This window comes from Megalobrama amblycephala, linkage group LG3 (assembly GCF_018812025.1).
Source record: "Megalobrama amblycephala isolate DHTTF-2021 linkage group LG3, ASM1881202v1, whole genome shotgun sequence".
NCBI lineage: Eukaryota > Metazoa > Chordata > Actinopteri > Cypriniformes > Xenocyprididae > Megalobrama > Megalobrama amblycephala.
The window spans coordinates 51,505,772-51,529,014 of record NC_063046.1 but is presented as its reverse complement, the minus strand read 5'-3'; the positions used below and the strand labels follow the sequence as shown (position 1 = coordinate 51,529,014).

Sequence of the window (23,243 nt, the reverse complement as noted above, 5' to 3'; positions counted from 1 at the left end):
ATAATTCAGCCTATTTAATACCTCATGACAGGACACTTAAAACAACTTGTTCCCATAATCACTTATAAAAGTTTGGGTGTAAAAGGTGTTCATTCAGATTTAGACGTTTAGCTCTAGTTAAAGTTAGTTTGAAATGTTTTAAAATGTGAAGTCACCATTGTGATCAGTGTTCCCTTTTGTAGGGCCCTTTAACCTTAGTTTATGTTAAATTATTTTAAGGTCAGCCATTGCAACAGTGTTTTAACAAACTCATTTGCAACAAAGAAGAGTGATGCATATAGTGTTCACCTGAAATCACCTGATTTGATATAGAGATAATGTAAAGTGGCAAATTCACTGGTTTCATCTAGATTTCAGAATAGACTCCTACTCAAGTAATCATGAGGAGCTGTTGTTAATCAATACTAGCCCCGTTTACATGCACACTTTTTTACCATTCTGATTGAGATTGTTTCGACTGATGGATTCCGGATGACTGTTTACATGGGATGTTATCTAAACTTAACTGGTGTTTACGTGTGCTGACGCTTTCAATCTGAATCATTTTGTGACATGACACACAGCTTGTCTGATCAAACTAGTACTTGTATCATTATGAACTTTTAGTAAAGTAGCATTTCCTGAAATACTTTCACTTGTAACTTTCACTTGTAATTCAGAAGTATATATCGCTGTATTGATAGTTTTGGTTAACTGACTTAGTTCTTTCCCTGATGCTAGTAAAGAGGCCATGAAGTGACGCTAAGGAAAACTTACCAGAACGCTAGCGTTAGCCTCATCTGAGGTCTCCAACATCAGGGGCTTCTGGAAAGCCCACATCCACTCTGTTTTTTTTAAATTACAGATCAATACATTTGGCGTCGGCATTTTGTATTCTGAAAACACACTCCCGGTACATCAAAACTGTATGTGCATGAGTCAGATGATCTAATGTTGAATCACATTAAACCTGTAGTGAGTTTTCAGATGGAGGAGAGACCAACACTTTTCTCTCCACATGGGGTTCGTTCTTCGTACATGGATTACTCATTTATCTGGATTTTACTGTTGACAATTTGACATAATCCAGGATTTTTAGGTTTTTCAAAACTCATCCTGGACTTGCTGTCATAGCAACAGGTCCGTAAGCTCAAACCTGCTCAGGAGCAGCTTATTTCATGTAAACAGAATTAGATTTCATCTTTTTAAACAAAGGTGATACTTAAAGTCTATCCTAGCCATTTTATTGTCTTACAAGAGTACCCTGTTGAACCAGGGACTATAATAACTTAGAAAAGTGCCATTAGCAAAATGCTCTTGACCTATAAGAAAATTGAATTGATGCTGTCACATAACAAATCTGCTTCACATGCAGAATTTAAATGAACTGCTAATTACAACATTGAAATAAAATGTAAAGCCTGTACTAATCCAAGAAATCGTAAAATAATTGGGAATCATGTAACAAACAGTACTCATTTCATTTATCTTTTATAGTTTTATGTCATTTTGGTTACTTTCCTTATAAAGGTCCAGAAATTCAAGTTTTTCATCAGGAGTGTGATGTTCTTCATGATGTCATTACGTTGCTGTCTTGCCGCCATCCAATCACTGCATTACTGATCATGGTTTTGAGTATCGATATATCTGCCCTTTGATAAATACAAGAATGTGCAGTAATCTTAGATAACTTAATCCAGATATTTTTAAATATAAATATATATTTGGTTCTTCAAATATATATCTATATATTTGAAGAACCAAATTAGCCAGAGATCAGTTATCAGGATTAGAAGATCTGGCATCTGTGAAATCATCTCAGGTGGATTAAGTGAGGTATGAAGAATGGATATGGCGTTATTTTACTGTCAATTGTCGAGAGCACACTATTGTGACGCGAGAGCATATCAATGTAATGCGCGAGCGCAAATCTGTCCGCTCGCGCGCGGATTTCCTCTGCTCTCGCGCAAATCTGTCCGCTCGCGCGCGGATTTCCTTTGCTCTCGCGCAAATCTGGACGCGCGCGCTCAAATATACAGTGCTCTCTTATGAACTGCCTCTCCTCTCGCTCAGATATTGCGTGTGCACGCTCAAACTGTTTCCTGCGTGCTCAAACGTGTCCTGCGCGCTCAAACTGCACATGTGCGCTCACGAATCTCTCCGTGCTCTTGCAGAAATTAATTTGCTTTTGGATTAAATGCTGTCAAAAGTTATAAACCAATCAGAAGAGACGACTGATCCATGAAAATGCTACGTGGAATCTTATTGGCTGAGAGTGAACTGCGCCTGGAATTCTTTCGACAAAAATATATATTTTATTTCTTTACAATTTAATAATATTTATCAAATGTAACCTAGTCTAACTGCATCACATCACAGGTCAAACCCCTATTTATCTAAACAAACAAACAAAAATGTTTCTTAAAGTTATTGTGGTCATACGTTTTGTGTTGAAATTTAAAAAAAAAAAAAAATAGGTAACATTTTACAATAAGGTTTTTATTTGTTAACATTAGTTAATGTATTATCTAACATGAACTAACAATGTGCAATACATTACTGTAATTATTAATCTTTGTTAACGTTAAAAATACAGCTGTTTGTTGGTTGTTTACTTCACAGTGCATTTAATAATGTTAACAAATACAACATTTGATTTTAATAACGTATTAGTAAATGTTGAAATTACCATTAACAAATATTAATAAATGCTGAAGAAGAGCAATTCATTATTAGTTAATGTTAACTAATGCAGTTAAATAATGTTAACGCAACCTTATTGTAAAGTATTACCAACAAACATCTTCTGATTTAAGACCGAACAAGATCAGGGTCAAATCGTCATTCCCTTAATACTTAATGTGGAGATCACATACCACCATAGTCAATTGGTATAAAACATGACATACAAAAATACCTAAGCTCTTGTGTATGCACGATTAAGCAAAAGAACGCGATCTTATTCCTAAATGACAATGATTCGGTTATGTCTATTAAACCTTTTGAAATTACAATCATACCAGAATATTTAAACCTGCTTTTGCATTGCTGCTGAAAGCAGTGGTCATGTAAGCTATATGTTTTAAACAGCTTCACAAAGTGTTTTCAACAACATACTATTGCTACATCTGTGTTGCAAACATTAAATAATAATGCAAGTATTGCAATAACAATTTATAGTCTGAATATACACTGATTTCAGCAATTAAAATAAGTAGCTAAATGAATGTTGAAACTAATGTTGTTACACTGTTCTGCCAGTAGGTGGTGACCAGTGACTGTTAAAATGTATTTGATGTATCAGAATGTATTTGATGTATCAGAATCATTAATTCCAGACCTCAAAAGAAATTGACTATAGTGGTATATGTGATCTCCACATTAAGTATTAAGGGAATGACGATTTGACCCTGATCTTGTTCGGTCTTAAATCAGAAGATATTTGTTGGTAATACTTTACAATAAGGTTGCGTTAACATTATTTAACTGCATTAGTTAACATTAACTAATAATGAATTGCTCTTCTTCAGCATTTATTAATATTTGTTAATGTTAATTTCAACATTTACTAATACGTTATTAAAATCAAATGTTGTATTTGTTAACATTATTAAATGCACTGTGAAGTAAACAACCAACAAACAGCTGTATTTTTAACGTTAACAAAGATTAATAATTACAGTAATGTATTGCACATTGTTAGTTCATGTTAGATAATACATTAACTAATGTTAACAAATAAAAACCTTATTGTAAAATGTTACCTATTTTTTTTTTTTTTTAAATTTCAACACAAAACGTATGACCACAATAACTTTAAGAAACATTTTTTGTTTGTTTGTTTGTTTAGATAAATAGGGGTTTGACCTGTGATGTGATGCAGTTAGACTAGGTTACATTTGATAAATATTATTAAATTGTGAATAAATAAAATACATATCTTTGTCGAAAGAATTCCAGGCGCAGTTCACTCTCAGCCAATAAGATTCCATGTAGCATTTTCATGGATCAGTCGTCTCTTCTGATTGGTTTATAACTTTTGACAGCGTTTAATCCAAAAGCCAAATTAATTTCTGCAAGAGCACGGAGAGATTCGTGAGCGCACATGTGCAGTTTGAGCGCGCAGGACACGTTTGAGCACGCAGGAAACAGTTTGAGCGTGCACACGCAAATATCTGAGAGAGAGGAGAGGCAGTTCATAAGAGAGCACTGTATATTTGAGCGCGCGCGTCCAGATTTGCGCGAGAGCAAAGGAAATCCGCGCGCGAGCGGACAGATTTGCGCGAGAGCAGAGGAAATCCGCGCGCGAGCGGACAGATTTGCGCTCGCACATTACATTGATATGCTCTCGCGTCACAATAATGTGCTCTCGACAATTGACAGTAAAATAACGCCATAAATGGACCCCAGGAACTCAGAAGATCAGATAATGTTTTCTGATTAGTTCACTGAAAGAGCTCTTCATCTTCTTTCTTCACAGATTTACCTACACCTACACTGACTGTGACACCAGATGGTCCTGTATTCACTGGAGAGAGAGTCAATCTGAAGTGTGAGATAAAGTCTGATCACAGTGACTGGAGATATGATTGGTATAAAGGCAGTACAGACAAAAATGTGATGTTAAAGAAGCTTGAGCATCACACTGGAGACACTCTCATTATTCAACGAACTTCTACATCTGATGAGGGTCAGTACACATGTAAAGGACACATAGATGAAAGATCAGTTTCATCACATTCAAGCTCTGCTGTTTCTCTCTCTGTGAAGGGTGAGTTGAACATCATTGTCCTCATAAACTCTCTCTTATGATCACACATCCGATCGAGAAACTGTGGTTTTGTTCAGAATGGAAATGCTTACTGAATTCAGTGCAGTATATACTGTATCTGCCCGTTTCTTAATATTATGTGTGAAACAGATCACATTATGCAACAATAAATGGTTTAAACTGCCACATGACCATATTGCAAGTTTAAATCGGCACTTGTTTTTTACACTCTTGACTTTAGTAAATACAATCTGCAGTTATATGTGAATACAAAATAATGTTTTGATTAAAGTAAATTTGATTAAAGTAACTAATTCCCATGATCACTTATTAAAAGCAAGTTTGGGTGTAAAAGGTGTTCATTCAGATTTAGAAGTTTAGCTCTAGTTAGAGTTAGTTTGAAAAGTTTAAAATGTGAAGTCACCATTGTGATCAGTGTTCACTTTTGTAGGGCACTTGAACCTTGGTTTATGTTAAATTATTTTAACGTCAGCCATTGCAACAGTGTTTTAACAAACTCATTTGCTACAAAGAAGAGTGATGCATACATACCATTACAGAACAAAAATATATGGGAATAGCATTAGTTTTATCTTTTATTATGTACATATATTGCACATACATGTTCCAATATAAATGCATATATATCTCATACACACACACACACACACACACACACACACACATACACACATTCACGGAATGAGTTATAGCAGATTTTTAGTTCCCAGCATGCTTTGCATCTGACTGTCAAAGGAGATTAAATGTTTAAATTAAGTGATATTTCATATGTTTTTCTCAATATTAATATAGGGAAGATCTGTTAATATTTAATGTTCTATTATTTTGGAATTTAAAAGGGTTTCTGGTATATGAGTTTTTAGGGTTAACACTGTGCTGAAGAGTAGAGCCTGCGGTTAGGTCGATGATTGGCCAAACTCTATTAAGAATATAATTACTTTATTTAAAAAGTAGAAGCTGTGCGTTCTTTATACAGTGATAGTCTCTTTACTAAATACTTTAGTACATGCAGGAGTGCTTGCTATTGTTAACTAGCAAATTATGAAACATTTAACTATTTAACATACATGTAACTAATTATAAATATAAGAAATATGTTTTATATGTGTGTGTTTATACTGCATGAGTAAATGTGCAATATATTTCTACACATCATACCTGATATGATCATCACATGTACATCTATATGCTATGAAGTGTATTACTGAATATAAAATTACATACATTATGATATATAAGTAAATATATTGTCACATATTTTTCAATATATGAAAAGCAGTAATTATTATTAATTATATTATTCAATATATTGTAATATATTAACACAATATATTATTCTGTATATTTTAAATAAATAATATATATTGATCATTCATATACAGTATAAGGAGGAAATATTTTCTTTGTGTAAGAGTATAGACTTCACCTGAAATCATCTGATTTGATATTGAGATGATGTAAAGTATAAATGTTTTCAGAAGAGACTTCTTGTCAAGTAATCAGGATCTGTTGTTAAATAACTGTTGTGGAAAGAAAATATTTAATATTTGAACTGTCACATGGGCATGTTGGCATCAGCATAGCAACAAAAACAACAATGGCACCCAGCATGCATTGCAGCATGGATATTTTGATGTGGAAATGTTTGAGTACCTTCATTGCTGAATTTTGTATTATGACTGCTGATGTCTAAGCCTGTAAGAGACTATAACATCTGGCTAAATGTTTTTCATCACCTCATGACAACAGTATTTAATCACTGTAGTTCCACTATATTATATATTTTTGGAGAAATGTAAGTTTCAAATATCACATTAACTTCAGCATTCAAAATGCAAATGGCCACTTTCCTTTTCTGAATTGTGATTGTTGTTTTTTGTTTTTTTGTTTGTTTTTTTTGTTTTGTTTTTTTGCAAATATTTAACATTCAGTAACTATCATGGCAAAGTGACAGAAGCATAATTTGCAATCATTCATTTTTCAAACTTGTGTTTTAAACTTTAAACTTTAATTAGTTTCATTAAATTTGACAATTATTACTGTGAACAAGAACTATATCTTTTTTGATGCTAAATGTATAAATTAAAAAAGAAAGATTGGCTGAACCTGCAGATCCACGATGTGTCAGATGAGAATAAAATAAGTAAAATAAAACAAATATTGTTTTATATGAAAATAGCACTTTATAGTTAAATTACATCTAAAATAACAAGAGCAGGTTATGTTCAGAAAAAGGTTGCTTTCTGCTGCTTACCCTGAAAGTTACCTCATGTTTTGGAACTGAAAGTAAAGGTTATTTATTTACTTAACCATAAACTTACCTGGATCTGTCACATGACCTGTTAATAAAAGCACTGGGATCTCCTTCTCCAAATCTATATTTTTGCTATTCTGTTTGGTGCCACTAGAGGGAGCATTCCTTCACAAATCTAAAATTACATAGTTTACTGTACAAAAAGAAGACAGAAGACTATTGAAAAATATGACCAATAACACCTATAAATGAACTCAACACTGAATCACTGTACACTTACAGATAAACCAAAACCAAATCTGACTGTACGTCCCCAGAGTTCAGTGTTCACTGGAGACACAGTTACTCTCAGCTGTGACATGGGACAGTCAACTGGATGGAAGTTTCTCTGGAGGAAAGACTCAAACCGTGAATCCACTGATGGAGCAACTAAAACAATCAGTTCTGTGAGAGTCTCTGATGGAGGAACATACAAGTGCAGAGCAGAGAGAGGAAACTACTACACAGAGCTCAGTGATAAAATTAAGATAACAGTGAGAGGTAAGTTGTCTTTCACTTTGTAGAGTTTTCAAGTTAATTTTGAGTTTTAAAAAATTCAAACATGAAGTGTGTTGTTTGCTCTTTTCACAGAGAGACCCAAACCTGTAGTGCGTGTTCAGCCTGATGGACGTGTGTTTAGAGGAGAGACGGTCACTCTCACGTGTGGCATACAGGAGACAGGAGTCTGGCAGTACAGCTGGTATAAAGATCAATACAGCAGAGGACAAGTCCAGAACTATAATATCACATCTGTGGATCGGTCTCATGCTGGTGTGTACAGCTGTAGAGGAACCCAGACTGAAGCCCCACAGTACTCACAGTTCAGTGACGGAGTTACACTGACAGTATCAGGTGAGTTTGTTCATCTTTTCATCACAGTCACTCTCACATGTGACATACAGGGAGGAGGAAACATTCAGTGAAGATTCAGCTGGTTTAGTGATGGAAATAATCACAGTTCAGTTTCACAGATCAGTGTTTGTCTGAGGATGGTGCAGAGCCGGAGCCTCCTCAAAACACATGAGAAAACTAATGACACTACAACAGCAAACCAGAATATATGATATTAAATATGAGATAATGTATAAACGTAGTTTTGAAAAACATTTACAGAATAGTTTTCTCTGATAGAGCTGTTTGAGTTGCTTCGTTTTTTTTTTGGATTTCTTCACAGATTTACCCACATCTACACTGACTGTTAATCCAGAAAATCACAATCCTGTATTCACTGGAGAGAGAGTCAATCTGAAGTGTGTGATAAAGTCTGATCACAGTGACTGGAGATATGATTGGAATAAAGACAGTTCAAAGTTACAGACGTCTGAGCGTTACACTGTAAACAGAGACACTCTCAGTATTGTTGAAGCTGTTGAGTCTGATCAGGGTTGGTACACGTGTGAAGGTCACATAGATGGAAGATCAGTTTCATCACAATCAAGCTCTGTTTATCTCTCTGTGAAGGGTGAGTTGAACATCATTGTCCTCATAAACTCTCTACATGATCATGATCACAACCAGTCGAGTCTTTCACTCTCAGATGTTTCATTCACACTGATGATAAATACAGTTTTCACTCCTCTTCTGAGGACTTGATTTTGGTTAATTAGTGGTTCTCACCTGTAAGGTAAAGCATCACTATTGTTCTCTTGAATACTTATTATTGTTCTTCCACACAATTTTACTTATTATTACTTTACTTATTATTTACTTATTATTGTTCTCCACCATTTGTCATCGATCCATGAATGAAGCATAAAATCATGTGGATTATTGAGGAGAGGTGTGCTGTATCTTTTAATTGATCAGGTGTACAATGTTCACACAGAGGGCAAAAAATGGGTGAAAAATTCCCATATAGACTTTATTTTATGATGAACTTTGACGGGTCGTCGATCAGAGCGAGGATTCCAAGATTGCCCCACAGACACAGTATGGTGAAGAGACGGCCCATGAAACAGGGATTATGCATACAATTTTATGTTGGACATAACTCTGGATCACAATGTCAAAGAGGGGAGGGCTCATTTTACACAGGCAACCAATCAGTCTCTCACTAGAGACATGGGGATTGGTTCATATCATTCATACTGGCAAGCAGCCTTTGGAGTATCACCATTGGCAGCTGCTAAACCACTCCCTAGCAAACCAAGTAGAGTACCCTAGCAACCGTTCAGCAATACCTGTATCTCTGTATCAGAACATTGTAGAGAGATCGAGGTCAGCTCTTTTGACTCATTCTAGCAAACAGACTACCAACATGCTAGCAGTGAATAGCTACATGCTAATAACCATTAGCTAAGTGATAAATCAGGCTAAAACATACTAAGATCTCAATAAAAACTTCATAGTAACCATCTGTGACAACTAGCAACACCCTAACAATGACCCTGGATACCTTAGCAGCTGCCTAACAACACCATAGCAACCGCCTAGCAAAGCCTAGCAACCACCCAGAATGTTATAGGAACCACCTAGCAACACCATAGCATCCACCCAGAACACCCTAGCAACCGCCTAGGAACAACTCAGAATACCTTAGCAAAACCCTAGCAACCATCCAGGATACCCTAGAAATGGCCTAGCAACCATCCATTCCACTTTAGCACCCCAAATACCTTAGCAACTGCATAGCAACACCCTAGTAACCACCCAAAATACCTTAGCAACTGCATAGCAACACCATAACAACCACCCAGAACACCCTGGCAACCGTCTTGCAACAACTCAGAATATCTTAGCAACATCCTAGCAACCATTCATGCCACCCCAGCAACCGAGTGCTGAGTTTTGCCATGGCAAGCACCGCTCAGTTTTCTCCTTTCTCGTGTTCAAAACCATTTGAAGGAGCAAAACAGAATGAAACTATACACAGAGGTCTCAACATGTTTTGTATTTAATTACTTAATTGCTGCTTGAACTTACTGGAAATATGTGAGTCTTTAAACAAATGAAGCTTTGCCTTGATTTTCAGATGATCTTGTCATTGTTTTGATTTACAGTTCATCTGACCAAATATTCCTATATTTAAGATTTATTTTATCTGACACTCACACCAAAGTTTCAACATCAGCTCACCTGGAAATTACAATTCTGTCATTGGTGTTTAATCACCATCATGTTGTTCCAAATCTATATACCTTTTTTCCTCAGAACAAAAATATTTTTTAATAATGCCCTGATCACTATTATAATGAATGACATAATGAAATTTCAGAGTTCAAAAAGGACACAAAAGCACCATAAATGTGTTATGAAATGAGTCCTACGAATTTATATGAATGAAGTCATATGACTAAGAAGAGTATTTTAGTCTGCATCATCATGACATCATAGCACATCAGACAGTCTTTCTGACCAGCATGAACCTGAGATGATCACGAATAACTAGTTCTGAGCACAACCCAAACATTACTGTCCAGAGACAAACACGATTTACAAACAAAACATGAAACCTCTCGAAGATTTACTGACAGTTTACAGTAGGGGTGGTAACAATATAACATGTCACATATATAAAAATACAAAAATGCAACAACATTTATCATGGATAGTCACAATTAGTTCACCCAAAATGAAAATTACTGTGTGAGAAAAAATTCAAGCTTACAGAGTTTTAGTGTCAGCACTACAGTGAACTACTATGTATAATGTTGAGTATAATGCATAATAATGAAATGGGGGAATATTTGTGGGTCCTGATAATGTCAAATGTCTTTTGTTACCAGTAAAAAAGTGGCCTACATTATTTTAAATACTGTATATCTAGTGCAAGCATATTCGTCTAAAATAGTTTTGTATTTTCAGCTTCAGAATCATGAATATTTTTATTCTGTTGTCCCTATTGTCCTGTGCGTTGGGTTACCAGCACCAAATCCTATTTCCACCTCAAATGTAATACCAAATTTAGCATTTTATTCAACAGTACATTTTTTGATATTATGGCAATAATATCGTATTGTGAGTTCAGTATTGTGTATCATATCGTGACATGAGAGTATCGTTACACCCCTAGTTTAAAGTCATCTCTGATCACTAACGTTATGAAACAAACAAACAAAATGAAAACAGAACAATTCACAGAAATAGACCTCTGTCAAAACTCAGTGCTTTGCATGACCAGAAAAAGACATTAAAGCTCAGACAAAGTTCATACTGTCCAGTTATTTGTTGTATAGGATATATGTATAGGATTTATGTATGGGATGCAACATATATGATAATTTTTACAGAATCTACAAGATTTTAAAGTGATCAGCAGAATAAGAATGGAACCATTTAGTTGATTTAAACAAAATATGAACACATTTGTGTTTCTTCTCAGATTCACCCACATCTACACTGACTGTGACACCAGACAGATCTGTATTCACTGGAGAGAGAGTCAATCTGAAGTGTGTGATAGAGACTTACAGTGGCTGGAGACAGAGAAATTACCAGATATATCAGAGAGACTGGACACATGAGTGGAGATATGAGTGGTATAAAGGCAGCAGATCCAGTGTGAAGTTACAGAAGTCTGTGCGTTACACTGTAAATGGAGACACTCTCAGTATTGTTGGAGCTGTTGCATCTGATCAGGGTCAGTACTGGTGTAGAGGACTGAGAAATAACAGACCAAACACATCACAATCAAGCGCTGCTGTTTCTCTCTCTGTGAAGGGTGAGTTGAACATCATTGTCCTCCTAAAAAGACGAATCCCAATATTCAACAATAAACAATTCTAACCATCACATGACCTCATCACATTGCAAATTCAACGTTCCAGAATCATGAAGGCAACTAGAAATGCTGTATTATTATTACCAGGTCAGAAGCGAAGACCAGGAGACTCGGTGTATCTTCAGTAGGATCCTTTATTGAGAGCATGCTGTTGGTCGCTGCAGTTGTCCAGTCTGACTAAGGGAGCTGTATATTGTGTTTTATAGGCATTCAATGGGCAAACCTTAAAAGTGTTGACCTTACACAAAGCCTTAGTAGTGACCACTAAAACAAAAGCACCTAAAGACAATACAGGAAAATTACCCCGATGGTATAAACAGCAGCTGGTCATGAGAACTAAGACTATGTCAACATTCATATATAGTTTGGCTCTCAGTAGGAAGATCAGAGACTTGCAGAATCACCTCACTGGAAACTCTATTTAATCTAATCAGTAAACGGATTGTGTTCACCTTGAATGCCCACATTAGTTATTCATGTGAAGTTATGTCAGGACATATCAGCAGATTTTAAACACATCTTAAATTTGTAATACCACACAGGCCAGTAGATGGCGATGTCACTTAGTAAAGAAACACTAGAGACTGAACATGTAATACACATGCACATGACCTCACTGTTTTCACAAATTCACATTTTTGTAGTTTACACAGAGACGTTAACGGTAAAATTTTCAAAAACGTGCACTTTGAATTGCGTTTTTAAGTTTGCGTTGTTGTGTAAATGAACGGCCAAAATTTTTTTTTTTTTTTATTGAAAACGGGAGCAGAAAAGACACACTTCCCTTTAGTCAAAATAAATTACATAGTTTACTGTACAAAAAGAAGACAGAAGACTAGTGAAAAATATGACCAATAACACCTATAGATGATCTCAACACTGAATCACTGTACACTTACAGATAAACCAAAACCAAATCTGACTGTACGTCCCCAGAGTTCAGTGTTCACTGGAGACACAGTTACTCTCAGCTGTGACATGGGACAGTCAACTGGATGGACATTTCTCTGGAGGAAAGACTCAAACCGTGAATCCACTGATGAAGAAACTAAAACAATCAGTTCTGTGAGTGTCTCTGATGGAGGAACATACAAGTGCAGAGCAGAGAGAGGAAACTACTACACTCTGTACAGTAATGTTAAGATAACAGTGAGAGGTAAGTGCTCTTTCACTTTGTAGAGTTTTCAATAAAAGTTAATTTTGAGTTTTAAAAAATTCAAACATGAAGTGTGTTGTTTGCTCTTTTCACAGAGAGACCCAAACCTGTAGTGCGTGTTCAGCCTGATGGACGTGTGTTTAGAGGAGAGACGGTCACTTTCACATGTGACATACAGGAGACAGGAGTCTGGCAGTACAGCTGGTATAAAAATCAAGATTACAGCAGAGGACAAGACCAGATCTATTACAGCAGAGGACAAGACCAGAACTATAAAATCACAAATGTGGATTGGTCTCATGCTGGTGTGTACAGCTGTAGAGGAACCCAGACTAAAGCCTCACAGTACACAGAGAAGAGTGATAAAGTTACACTGACAGTATCAGGTGAGTTTGTTCATCTTTTCATCACAGTCACTCTCACATGTGACATACAGGGAGGAGGAAACATTCAGTGGAGATTCAGCTGGTTTAGAGATGGAAATAATCACAGTTCAGTTTCACAGTTGGTGTGTCTGATCAGTGTTTGTCTGAGGACGGTGCAGAGCCGGAGCCTCCTCAAAACACATGAGAAAACTAATGACACTACAACAGCAAACAAGAATAAATATGAAATATGAGATAAAATAATGTATAAACTAGTTTTGTAAAACAATTACATAATAGTTTTCCCTGAAAATCACTTTGTTCCCTGAAATTCACTTTGTTTTTGTGTTTCTTCACAGATTTACCCACACCTACACTGACTGTGACTCCAGACAGATCTGTATTCACTGGAGAGAGAGTCAATCTGACGTGTGAGATAAAGTCTGATCACAGTGACTGGAGATATGACTGGAATAAAGACAGTGCATTGTTACAGGCATCTGAGCATTACACTGTAAACAGAGACACTCTCAGTATTGTTGAAGCTGTTGAGTCTGATCAGGGTTGGTACACGTGTAAAGGTCACATAGATGGAAGATCAGTTTCATCACAGTCAAGCTCTGTTTATCTCTCTGTGACGGGTGAGTTGAACATCATTGTTCTCATAAACTCTCTACATGATCATGATCACAACCAATCAAGAGTCTTTCACTCTCAGATGTTTCATTCACACTGATGATAAATAACGGTAAAATTTTCAAAAATGTGCACTTTGAGTCACGTTTTTAAGTTTGCATTGTTGTGGAAATGAACGGCCCAAATTTATTTTTTTTATTGAAAACGGGAGCAGAAAAGACACACTTCCCTTTAATCAAAATAAATTACATAGTTTACTGTACAAAAAGAAGACAGAAGACTAGTGAAAAATATGACCAATAACACCTATAAATGAACTCAACACTGATTGTATGAGGACGTGACAGAGCCGGAGCCTCCTCAAAACACATGAGAAAATTAATGACAGTACAACAGCAAACCAGAATAAATGATATGAAATATGAGATAAAATAATGTATAAACTAGTTTTGTAAAAAAATTACATAATAGTTTTCCCTGAAATTCACTTTGTTTTTGTTTCTTCACAGATTTACCCACACCTACACTGACTGTGACACCAGACAGATCTGTATTCACTGGAGAGAGAGTCAATCTGACGTGTGAGATAAAGTCTGATCGCAGTGACTGGAGATATGAGTGGAATAAAGACAGTGCATTGTTACAGGCATCTGAGCGTTACACTGTAAACAGAGACACTCTCAGTATTGTTGAAGCTGTTGAGTCTGATGAGGGTCAGTACACGTGTAAAGGACACATAGATGGAAGATCAGTTTCATCACAGTCAAGCTCTGTTTCTCTCTCTATGAAGGGTGAGTTGAACATCACTGTCCTCATAAACTCTCTACATGATCATGATCACAACCAGTCAAGAGTCTTTCACTCTCAGATGTTTCATTCACACTGATGATAAATACAGTTGTCAATTCGTTTTCACAAATTCATGTTTTTGTAGTTTAAACAGAGATGATAACAGTATAATTTTCAAAAACGTGCACTTTGAATCGCGTTTTTAAGTTTGCGTTGTCGTGTAAATGAACGGCCAAAACATAAAAAGTTTTTATTTTTTTATTAAAAATGGTGTTGTGTAAATGGCTCCTTAGTTCATGGTCATTCTAGTTTGAATTGCTTTATAGTTTCTGGTATTTACTTAATGTTATTTCATTATCTTTTTGCGTCACACATCTTTGGATTATTGTTACAGTTAAACCTTGACACATACATGTAGACTGGATATGAACCCAGGTGAAAAAAAGTACACTATACTGTCCTTAAAGTGCTCTATTTTCATGCACTAATTTTGTACTTAATATACTAAAAATTCTTCTTTAGCACTAATTAAGATAATCTTAAGAACATCTAAGTGTACTCAACTGTGCTATTTTGTGTAGTACATTTGAACCCATAGTGTACTACAAGTGGTAACTAAATATATTTTTTAAATACAGAGATAGTATATTAAAAGCACATTTTAGTTCATATTTCATGGTGTCTCAAAATAGCACAGTTGAGTACACTTAGATGTTCTTAAGATTATCATAATTAGTACTAAAGAAGAATGTTTAGTATATTAAGTACAAAATTAGTGCAAAAATAGAGCACTTTAAGTACATTATAGTGTACTTTTTTTCACCTGGGAATATCACTGTTTGTAGTTAGTTATATTAATAATTGCAAACATTTAATTTAATCAACACAAACTACAAGCAAACTAGATCTTTAAATAATCTGAATTTAAATAGATCTGTGTAATGCTCATGTAAAATCCATATTTTTCAACACTCTCTTCTGTATCAACTGTTGCAGACAAATACTCAATGATTTGTCACACACAGGTGAACTCTGACTCTTGAGGATCTGAATCTGTTCTTGTTCTCCTGCAGGTCTAAAGCCAAAGCCTGAACTCACATCAGATCCTGCAGGAGCTGCACTGACAGGAAACACAGTGAATTTGACCTGTGGCATGGATCCGTCCACTGGATACTGGGACTTTTACTGGTACAAACACACACTGAACCCTGAGACAGAGAAGACAGAAACAAACTCCTACAGACTGAAGATTGATTCAGTGTCTGATGGAGGCCATTACTGGTGTAGAGCTGGAAGAGGGAAACCAGTCTATTACACAAACTACAGTGATGCACTGTGGGTCAATGTTACAGGTGAGAGAGAACATGTGATTCAACATACAGATCAAAGACAATATCTACAGAACGTCTAAAACTTAGAATCAAAAATAAATGCAATAATTTGTGTTTGTACAGAGAGTCCTAAAGCTGTGCTGACGGTACGACCTGATGAACGAGTGTTCAGAGGAGAAACAGTCACTCTCAGATGTGATATGAAGTGGGGAGGAAACACTGAGTGGACATACAGATGGGAAATAAATGGAACCTACAACTTGAATATAAACTCTGCCAAATGTACAAAACAAGAGTGCTGCACCAGTGGAGTCAATAAACAGAAACACAGAGAAGCTGTCAGTCTGTGCTCAACACAAGAGTTGAACATCAGCAGTGTTGATCGCTTTCACAGTGGTAAATACACCTGTACAGGACTGATAAACACTCAGATCTCTCAGCGCAGTGATGCTGTTACACTGACTGTATCAGGTGAGTTTGTGTTTGTTGTGATCAGCTTCTCCACCAGTTTCTCTATGGCTCTGTAACTCATGATGTTTTGTGCAGATAAAGCTCAGGCAGCAGTGCGAGTGTCTCCACAGCCGTGGCTGACTGAAGGAGAATCAGTGACTCTGATCTGTGAGGTTTCAGGCTCCTCTACAGGCTGGACGTTCAGCTGGTTCAGAGATCATGATCTTCTGTCAGACAGCAGCAGAGGAGCTGGAGGATCTTACACTCTCAGTCCTGCTGCTCTACAGCACACAGGAGTTTATACGTGCAGAGCAGAGAGAGGACGACCAGCCTATTACACACACAACAGCAGCACACAGCCACTGTGGGTCACTGGTGAGTCTTTATATTTGAGCTCATCCATATTTGTATTTAATTGCAGTCTCTACATCCATATTCTGGTACATGGTGGAAAAACCATCTTAAACCAATGACAACCTCAAAACCCTGCTGTCAATTTCCTCCAAGTCTAAACCAGGGGTCCGTTCATCGTACCTTGCTTAATACATCTGAGATGATTTGACAGAATCTAGATCTTCTCATCCTGATAACTGATCTCTGGATAGTTTGGTTCTTAAATTAATTTTGGCGAATTTGATTAAAATATCTGAATTAAGTTGTCTGAGATTACTGCACGTATTTGTTTTGTATTGATACTTGAAACCATGATCAGTAATGCAGTGATTGGCTGGCAGTAAAACAGCAATGTAATGACATTATAAAGAACATCACACACCTGACATAAAAGATATAATACATAAATGAAATGTGTACAGTTTGTTACATGATTCCCAATTATTTCCATTATTTCAAGATTTCTATATTTGAAAAGGCTTTACATTTTCAAATTTCAATGTTATAATTAGCAATTCATTTAATTTTAGCAGTGAAGCAGATTTGTTACCTGACAATTAATTTTAAAGGTCACAAACATTTTTCTAATCGCACAGTAGACAGCTTTTTTTGAAGTACTGTATCTCCAGCTATAATAGCAGTTCAAATTAATTCACAGCGTCATGTGTGTAACATGAAATCCAGTAAAATTATTAGGTAATTATTCCCTCACAAATAGATCTCTTTGTCACGGAGACGAACCCCTATCCCCTCCGCTGGCCAGCAGAGGGCTCCATCTCCGGAATATAATAGCATCCACTCACTCACTTACACTGACGCGCACTACATTTCCCATCAGCCCCAACCTTGGACTCTGATCATCCGCCAGCTGCAGCTGGTTAGGACTACCATTTAAGCTGCCAGTCACACAGACTGACGCGAAGTCTTATCATTGTCCCGGCTGTCATTATAAGCGTTATTTCCCAGTTTGCCTTCCTGTTGCCATTCTTGTCTGTTTCCGTTTACTGTCTCTCCGCTGCCTGCCTATTGACCCCCGCCTGTTTACCTGGACTGTGATACTTGCCTGTTACCCTACTTCCTGCCTGTCTCTGACCACGAATTGTCTGTTCTCCGTTGCTCTTGTTTGCTGTTTTGACCATCGCCTTACGACCCTGTATACTCATTAAAGCTTGCAAATGGATCCTATGTCGAGTGATCATCACAACACTCTTAGTAAGTAAAACTGGCTGTCTATATTATGACAGACTACACAACATTATAATATTATTTTTAAATTAATTTATAAATGATTATTATTATTATTATTATTATTATTATTATTATTTAAGTTATTATTGTCCCTGGTTCAACAGGGTACTCTTGTAAGAAAGTAATGGCTGGGACAGACTTTAAGTATCACCTCTGCTTAAAATGATAAAATCTAATCCTGTTTACATGAAATAAGCTGCTCCTGAGCAGGTTTGAGCATATGGATCTGTTACTATGACAGCAACTCCAGGATGAGTTTATAAGGACCTAACAATCCTGGATCAATTTTATTATCAACAGTAAAATCCAGATAATTGAGTAATCCATGTACGAAGAACGGGCCCCAGATCAGAAGCACTATTAAATACACACTCATAATAATAAGGCCTGTCTTATTTTAAACTTTAGTGCAAAATAATGTTTTTTGCTTATGACAAAGAATATACACGAACAAGAAGCGACAGTCAATAGAACGTTCCATTGCAACACCGGCGCCCAGCAGCAGCCCTGCTTTTTGGGGTGAAAGCGAGTCTGCAGTCCTCTAGTTTCTATGGCAATATCAGCTGCTTTGATAAAACAAAACGTACATTAAAGCTGAAATCCAACCTGAATGATGACAACACAGAATAAAATACTATAACTAGTGATCATCAAATCCTTTTAACTGTTTATTTTACACACTTTGTGTTTAAGTCTTCCACTTTTTTCACAAAACCTTTGCTCTCTAGAAACCCAGCCAGTTTGGGTTAAAATTATTTAAAAGGCTTATAAACACTGAATTATTACCAACATATGAAATTAAATTAAGGACATTCATCAGAAAAATTGGAATGTTGGACAATAAATATATGAATATAACAGCTTGATTTTGCAGTAGTGTCTAATGTCCGTTGAAGCAAAAGTGTCCAAAAGTATGAATTATGTGATAACAGACACAGCAATGCATCATGTATTATGAGATCATAAGCGTGACCCATTAAAATGTACATTACAGCCTATTTCAATTCAGACCTAGATATTATTACTATTACTCCACTAGGTCTGAAATATATTGTTCGCTGCAAACATGATGATCTTAAATTTATTAATTATTAATTTACTATTAATAAATGTGTAAAGTTGCATAAAATGGAAATACTAACTACGTTACCTCAGATGGTTGAATGGTTGGATTCCACAACTGGTAAAATAAAACATATACAATACAACATTTACTGTAGGAGCCATACAATTTACTGGTGACTTAATTTAAAAAACTGTTCTATTGCGCTTCTGATTTGGCAATAAAATTCGCAGATTTTGAGTGCGTAAGATGTGAAGGATTCTATGGTCCAGTTAGTATTTTCACCCCATAATGGCGGCCGCGCTACCAAAGCGCCATCTAGTGATTGTTAGCAAAAAAGTATCGAAGTGTCGCCTCTTGGGTTCTAAGCTCTTTGCTTACGATGAATCACTTTGTTGTGTTTATCATTTGTAAGGACATACGCGTCTGCTAAATGATTAAATTGAGCTGAATAAGGTCAAGAGATCTGTGATTCAACACTTGTAGCTTCCAACTGATGTTAAAGGGTTAGTTCACCCAAAAATGAAAATTCTGTGATTAATTACTCACCCTCTATTGTTCCACACCCGTAAGACCTTCGTTCATCTTTGAAACACAAATTAAGATCTCTTTACTCTGGACCTAGAATGTGGTAATTCTGTTGCCTTTCTATGTAAGATAAAAAAAAATAATAAAAAAAACCTCTTGGATTTCATCAAAAATATCTTAATTTTTGTTCTGAAGATGAATGAAGGTCTTTCATGTTTGGAACGACATGAGGGTGAGTAATGACAGAAATTTCATTTTTGGGTGAACTAACCCTTTAACAGATTCACAAGACAGACTAATATTCAACATAATTGTACTTCATTACCAGTTAGAGATTATTTTATTACACAAACACACATGTGCTGTCAGTTTTGAATGAGATTTTCCTCTTTTCAGGTGTTTCTGCTTCAGTGTCTCTGGTCATCAATCCCAGCAGAAGTCAACACTTCTCATCTCGCTCTCTCACTCTGAGCTGTGAGGATCAGAGTAACTCTGCTGGATGGACAGTGAGAAGATACACAGACAAAGACACAAAAACTTGTTCAACACAAACAGGATCTGCATGTAAAATCGAGTCTCTCAGCACATCTGACACTGGAGTGTACTGGTGTCAGTCTGAATCTGGAGAGAAACATCATCCTCGAAACATCACTGTACATGGTGAGTCCTGTTCCTAGTCACACCATCTACTAATGTAATAATCTAAATTCAGTCCCACTTTATTAGGTGGCCTTAACTATGTACTTACATTTAAATTATTAATTTGATACAATGCACTTATTGTGTATATACATTTTTTATATTTTACTTATATTTTTAAAAATGCCTGCATGTAATTACATCTGTTATTAATTTATGTAATTACATTTGTAATTAAATTGTTGACCCATTCCTTACACCCGACCTACCCTTAACACCAAACCTGTCCCTAACCTTACCCATGTCCCACCTCAATAGCAGCAAAAGTGTTTTACAGTACATGGTACTTATTTTTTGATGGAAGTACATAGTAGTTTATAGGCCATATAAACCAGGATCCTGAATTCTAATTACAGTCTACACACATTTTCCACTAATTGGCTTCTGTACAGCTGATCACAGACTTTGCATTCAGTCCATCAACCTGCCTGTCAGCATATGAATTTCCATACCAGACATCACACGTCATTGTGTTGTTCATTAAGGCAATGCAGAGTTCTAGACAGACAGCCACCAAGCGCCACAAACAAACAGCAGCTGTTTTTTTCCGATTCCTCCTGAGGAACTTTTCATGTTCATCAGGCAGTCTCTTCCCATATAAATTGGTAGATTAAGCTGCAAAATGGACCTGATTTTATGCCAGTTGTTAAAAATCTGATACACATCCAACAAACTGTCATGAAAATTTGTAACTATTTTGCATTTTGGCAAACTGGCTAATGCATATTAATTTGTACAGTCTCATTAATATGATCCCTCATGGACCCTCATGCTTTAAAAAAAATAAAAAAAATTATAATAATAATTAATAATTTATACAAAACAATCATCAGCTCCTAAAATAAACCAGCTTGGACTACACAACACTAGTATAAAAAGCACAGGAAGTATAAAAGTACAATTCAAAATATCAGTATTTTGCTATCCTCACTATTTACAGTATTAACACACAATCCTTGTGTTTGTAGATGGTGAAGTGATTCTGGTGAGTTCTGTTGATCCTGTGATTGAGGGAGAGACTCTGACTCTACACTGTTTACATCGATCTACAAACTCCTCGAACATCAGCGCTGATTTCTATAAAGACGGATCACTGGTCCAGAATCAGACAACAAGAGAGATGAGCATCACTACTGTCTCAAAGTCACATGAGGGTTTCTACTACTGTAAAACAGAGAGAGGACAGTCACTCCACAGCTGGATCTCAGTCAGAGGTCTGTGAAGAATCAGTGATTTTATATACTTTTGTAATATTATCATACAGTATCATATTTTTCACTCACTAATAGATCTGTGTGTTTGTCACATTCTCCTCAACAGCTCCTCAATCATCATCTCTTCTGGTCATTGGTGTTTCTGTAGGATTGAGTTTTTTCTTGTTGTTCCTCATTTCACTGGTTCTGCTGTGGAGACACAAAAACAACAAAGGTGTGGAGCAGTTCATGACATGTTATGAATGACTAAACCACATGAACAGCAACAAGTGAACTTATTAAACAATTTCAGGAGGAGTACACCCATCTAATCTTCTAATTAATACCAATGAGACAAATTCTTTCGGTATCCCTCCTCCTCCCCTTCTTTTATATTTTTGCCTATGTAATCCTCCCTCAGCCCATCTATAGCAGACAGCAAGCTAAATCTGTTTACCACTTACACTAAGATTATATGGGCACACAAACTCATGAAATGGAAGATACAGTTTCTGAATCCTAGACAGTCACTGCATGTTTATTAATAAAATGAGCATTTATTGCTTGTAATCCAGAAAATATGTGAGTGAAAATACTGTTAAAGTCAACATAATGATCTTTGTCTCTATTATAGATCAGCACCGTAACACTCAACAGACATCAGTCCCAACTCGATCTGGAGAATCTCATATGGAAAACTCACCTCTGCAGCCTGGTCAGACTCAATAACAAATCAACGCCCCCCCTCCCTTTTCCCCATTACCGCCTTACTTTTCATCTTTTTTTTCTTCAAATGCCTGTTTGTTGTCCTGCAGGTTCTGATCACATTTATGATGAAGTGACTCCAATGAATAAGAGAGATAAAGGTTGAGCCTTAAACCTTATTATAAAACTCAGTAACAAGTGATTTAAAGGGATAATTCACACACACAAAATGAATTCTGTTGACATTTACTCACTCTCATGTCATTACAAAACTGTATGACTTTCTTTATGCTGTGGAACACAAAAGAAGATATTTGGAAAAATGTCTGTGTTTTCCATGCAAAGTGGTCCAATGTTGTTTGGAACCCAGTCTTATTCAAAATATCATTCTGAACTATCCCTTTAAGCTTTATGTGTATATTTCTGTTCGACTGCTTTTTACCTTTTGTCCTCAAAATGCCTGTTTGCTGTCCAGCAGGTTCTGATCACATTTATAATGACGCGACTCCACTGAATAAGAGAGACAAAGGTTGAGTCTTAAACTTTACATAAACACTTATCATTTAAAGTCAACAAATATCATTGATGTTGGCTTGACTTGTTTGTTTTAGAGCCATTGGAAGATGTCACATATTCAGAAGTCACTGTTAAGAAAAATATACCTGTGGATAAAGGTTAAAACCCTCTTCACTACACCTGGACAATAAAGTCATAAGTCATTAACCAATGACACTGATAGTGTCTGTATTTAGATTGCATAAAATATGAATAGATATTTTTAGGAATTTACTAATTTTTCCAGATGATACCACGGCAGAGTCAAATAATGTGATGTACTCAGAAGTTGGAACAAAAGTAAAGAAGTTCAAAAGCAAAGGTGAGATCCTGTTTTTCCTGAAGTAT

At 36.1% G+C, this 23,243-nt stretch overlaps 1 protein-coding gene across 4 annotated transcripts in view; it reads left to right on the top strand.

Annotated features, from left to right (window-relative positions):
• The window catches only part of LOC125265638 (immunoglobulin superfamily member 1-like), a 44,438-nt gene extending 21,222 nt beyond the window's left edge, over nucleotides 1-23,216 (top strand). Inside the window, exons 6-24 of one of the 4 annotated variants that reach the window (XR_007184309.1) lie at nucleotides 4,460-4,750; nucleotides 7,308-7,565; nucleotides 7,656-7,916; nucleotides 8,239-8,526; nucleotides 11,386-11,724; nucleotides 12,686-12,940; nucleotides 13,036-13,326; nucleotides 13,665-13,946; nucleotides 14,451-14,732; nucleotides 15,804-16,082; nucleotides 16,185-16,532; nucleotides 16,608-16,886; nucleotides 20,140-20,403; nucleotides 21,411-21,656; nucleotides 21,763-21,870; nucleotides 22,270-22,350; nucleotides 22,451-22,501; nucleotides 22,816-23,014; nucleotides 23,143-23,216. Coding sequence is in view for 2 of the 4 variants with exons in the window: in XM_048186000.1 (XP_048041957.1) it covers nucleotides 4,460-4,750; nucleotides 7,308-7,565; nucleotides 7,656-7,916; nucleotides 8,239-8,526; nucleotides 11,386-11,724; nucleotides 12,686-12,940; nucleotides 13,036-13,326; nucleotides 13,665-13,946; nucleotides 14,451-14,732; nucleotides 15,804-16,082; nucleotides 16,185-16,532; nucleotides 16,608-16,886; nucleotides 20,140-20,403; nucleotides 21,411-21,656; nucleotides 21,763-21,870; nucleotides 22,270-22,350; nucleotides 22,451-22,501; nucleotides 22,816-22,869; nucleotides 22,952-23,019 (4,325 nt within the window). In the remaining 2 variants the exon portion in view is untranslated. Of the gene's footprint in view, nucleotides 1-4,459; nucleotides 4,751-7,307; nucleotides 7,566-7,655; nucleotides 7,917-8,238; nucleotides 8,527-11,385; nucleotides 11,725-12,685; nucleotides 12,941-13,035; nucleotides 13,327-13,664; nucleotides 13,947-14,450; nucleotides 14,733-15,803; nucleotides 16,083-16,184; nucleotides 16,533-16,607; nucleotides 16,887-20,139; nucleotides 20,404-21,410; nucleotides 21,657-21,762; nucleotides 21,871-22,269; nucleotides 22,351-22,450; nucleotides 22,502-22,815 lie in introns of all 4 variants that reach the window. The other 3 variants (XR_007184310.1, XM_048186000.1, XM_048186001.1) reach the window with 3 other exon arrangements.
• The last annotated feature ends 27 nt before the right edge of the window (nucleotides 23,217-23,243 follow it).